We start from the raw sequence: 3,553 nt of genomic DNA, 5'->3' as shown, positions 1-3,553 counted from the left end.
AGTACCTTTATGACTGCATTGACTGCCTAGGAGATGATGGAATGAGAATCCTAGAAATGAGTGGAACTAGAACCATTCCTCATTTGCCTTTTGGTCTTTCATGTTCCCAGAGCGAGTTTTTGAACTGGGCACGATATTTGTTGGTAAAAGGCAGTTGTGGCTGTTTTTTCCCAAACCCATCTCCAACTCTCTCCTTGTTTTCCCCCAACCCCTGTCCTTGCCTAGCCCTAACCTATCCCAAACTTTCCAGGGACATCCAGACCCATCGATCATCAACTTGGGTCAAACCATGCACCCCTCGCATGGATCTAGATGGGCAGAAGACACCTCCCAGACCGGGCACTCTGGAGCACAGCGCCCAAAATCCACAGCTTCCTCTGCAGGTAAACCACCTCGCATTGGAGATTATACAGTAGTGAAAACCCTTGGCAAGGGGACCTTCACCAAAGTCATGCTGGCCCGTCACGTCATCACAGGTAAAGAAGTGGCAATCAAGATCATCGATAAGAGACATCTGAAGCCACAAGTCCTCCAAAAGATGTACAGAGAGGTGAGAATCCTCAAGATGTTAGACCACCCACACATCCTGAAGCTCTATGAAGCTCTGGACTACGAAAAAGCACTCTGTTTGGTCCTGGAGTACGCCAGTGGAGGGGGAGTTTTGGACTATCTGGCCAACAAAGGAAGGCTGCAGGAAGAGGAGGCAAGATCTATATTCCGGCAGGTCGTGTCTGCAGTCCAATATTGTCACCAAAAGCAGGTCGTCCACTGAGACCTGAAGGCGGAAAATCTGTTATTAGACTCACAGATGAAGATCAAGGTAGCCGATTTTGGACTCAGCAACGAGTTTACACTTGGGCGTAAACGCGACACGTTTTGCGGCAGTCCGCCCTACGCAGCTCCAGAGCTCTTCCAGCGCATAGAGTAAGATGGTCCCGAAGTGGATGTGTGGAGTCTTGGCGTGGTTCTGTACACCCTAGTCACCGGGTCGCTTCCTTTTGTTGGGGACAATGTGAGAGAAATTAGAGACAGAGTGCTACAAGGTAGATACCGAATCCCTCTGTACATGTCAACAGAATGTGAAAATCTGCTGAAACGCTTGCTGGTGCTCAATCCAACTAAGCGCAGCACCCTGGCCGAAATTATGGGAGACAGGTGGATCAACAGAGGCCTTGATGTCCTCCAACCTCTTGTTGGTCCAGAGGTGGCCATCTCCCACAGAAACATCTCGTTGGCTAAGCTGCTGCCAAGCAGGGTCCTCAGAAAGAGCACCAGCTGGCCTCCTCACCGCAAAGTGCAGGGAAGCGTTTCCACTCAGAAGCAGACACAGTCCCTGGACCATGCTGGAACTGGGCCATATCCAACCAGCACTGCCGAGAGTCACCTCAGAGAACATCAAATGGCCTCCCAGAAATCCGGCGGCAGTGCTGTGGGAGGAAAGGGAATTTCTCCAGCCAGGCCCCTACCTGGGATCACCACCAGTCCCAAGGAGCTGGAGACTCCTGAATTCAAGAAAATGCCTGCTGCCTACAAGAGCAGCACACCATCTGGAGGGAGGACACTGTGGAGTAAGCACATTTGCCGCAAAACAACCAAAGCAGACACACGTTCAGTGAGCCGGAATGGTCAGAACAACAGCAACTTCCCTGCTCAGAGCCCTCCAGTGACTTCAACCCACAGTGTCCCAAGTACCTCCACCCGGGGCCGCATCTGCTTCCCCAGAGCCAGTGCCCTTCGTAGAATGTTCCACCGCCAGCCCCGGGAATCCCAAACTGCAACACACGAAGGTCCTCTTGCCTCACCCAGCTGCTTCCATCCAGCTGAAGCATTGCCCCAGACTCAAAGAAGAGGCACCACTGGTGTTTTTACTAAGTTAACATCTAAATTCACAAGAAGGCCTCCAACTGAGTCTGAGAAGACCCTGAGATATAAGGGTTCAAGTCAACATGTCTCTGCTGAGCAGAGAAAGGAGAACCAATAAGCAAAACCTCGCTCCCTGCACTTCACCTGGGGCATGAAAATCACTAGTGCCATGGATCCTAGTGACATCATGAGGGAAATCCACAAGGTGCTAGATGCCAACAACTGCCAATATATGCACAAGACGCCCTTTCTGCTCTTTTGCATCTATGGAGATGGGTACACCGAGAAAGTGGTGCAGTGGGAGATGGAGGTATGTAAACTTCCCAGACTGTCTTTAAACGGGGTCCGCTTCAAGCCCATATCAGAGAAATCCAAGGCATTCAAAAATATTGCTTCCAAAATTGCCAGTGAGCTCAAACTGGAACCCAGTCATTAGGATGTAAATTAAGCAGCAACTTGAAGTGTTTTCTTCAACACTGATGGACATATAGAATAACATTTAGGCAATTGTTGGGAGCAGTGACTAAATTAGGGTTTTCTTTAATTGTCCCAGGAGGTGATGCCCCTCCTGGTAATTCTTGATGCAAGGCGCTGGTCAAGACTGCCCAGTTACTTGGGTGAAGACCTGTTCCACCTGTACCACCCAGGGAGCTATTCAGTTCTTGAACTTGTGGTTCAGGTGGCAGGGCTCAGCGGTGGAACGTTATGGGCACAAGCTGCCACTCATAATTGTACTGGTCTACATATGACCTTGGTTTTGATGGCTTTGCCCAAATTTTCTCACACACACAAAAAAAACCTTTTAAGGATAAAACTTATATAACAAACGTGTTGAGCTGGCTCCTGACCATTGCACTCTACCAGAGTGTAATGGACACCAAGTTCCAGCTTTTTCACCCCTTGGATTTCTGACTTTTCTCATCCCCCATGGCCCCTCATCTGGTTTCCTCAATCAACCACCCTGCAGGTGGCAGCAGATGGGACCCAAACAGGCTATTACACTGTGGAGTGCAATGACCACAAGCCTTCTCAGTGTGATCAATGAAAGGGGTTTTGGGAGAAAGTTTGTGCAAAGCAAGCCAAACCAGGGTCATAAATAGGGGCAACCCGATTATGATGACCAGCTTGCTTTGATAAACTTCTAACTCCCACACCTGGCATCCAAACCTCATGGTCAAGAAATGAAGAACTCCATGAGTGTCACAGAAAGTCTGTTTGAACAGATCATTCCCATAGCAACTGGGAAGTCTCAAGGGGCGCTTTCCCACTGAGAGTTCCCAAGACAGCCTTTGGCTTTGTCACAGAACATTTCAAAAACACTAATCGGATGCTTCAGAGAGGCATTGTCATTTCCATCTTCCATCTTCTACTTCATGACCTGAAAATCTGAGGTGAAGAACACCACACCTGGGAGTGGAAGCTGGCCTTTACTATGAATGCCCTAAAGTCATGGGACACGGAAAAAGAAAAAGAAAAAAAGAGAGAAAGCGGCATTTGAGACATGCCAATTCCTAACAGTACAGTGCTCCATCAATGGCTTTCATTTCAGAGGTACTCCATCTCTCCTTACATGCTCTCCATTGGATGATCCCAAGACAGCCATTGCCTCTGTCACAGACCTGTAAAGAACTCTAATGCAGTTGCTTCTAAATTCATGGAACCCCCAAAATAGAAAGATGCACTTGAGACA

At 48.7% G+C, this 3,553-nt stretch overlaps 1 protein-coding gene across 1 annotated transcript; it reads left to right on the top strand.

The window, feature by feature from the left end:
• The first annotated feature begins 289 nt into the window (after nt 1–289).
• On the top strand, nt 290–2,299 carry LOC139706116 (MAP/microtubule affinity-regulating kinase 3-like). Its single transcript, XM_071613802.1, is given in 1 exon segment — nt 290–2,299. A coding segment is annotated over 1 exon segment (2,010 nt).
• Nucleotides 2,300–3,553: the final 1,254 nt, after the last annotated feature.

Source organism: Marmota flaviventris, chromosome 6, assembly GCF_047511675.1.
Source record: "Marmota flaviventris isolate mMarFla1 chromosome 6, mMarFla1.hap1, whole genome shotgun sequence".
Lineage (NCBI taxonomy): Eukaryota > Metazoa > Chordata > Mammalia > Rodentia > Sciuridae > Marmota > Marmota flaviventris.
This window is presented reverse-complemented; position numbering and strand designations above follow the sequence as displayed.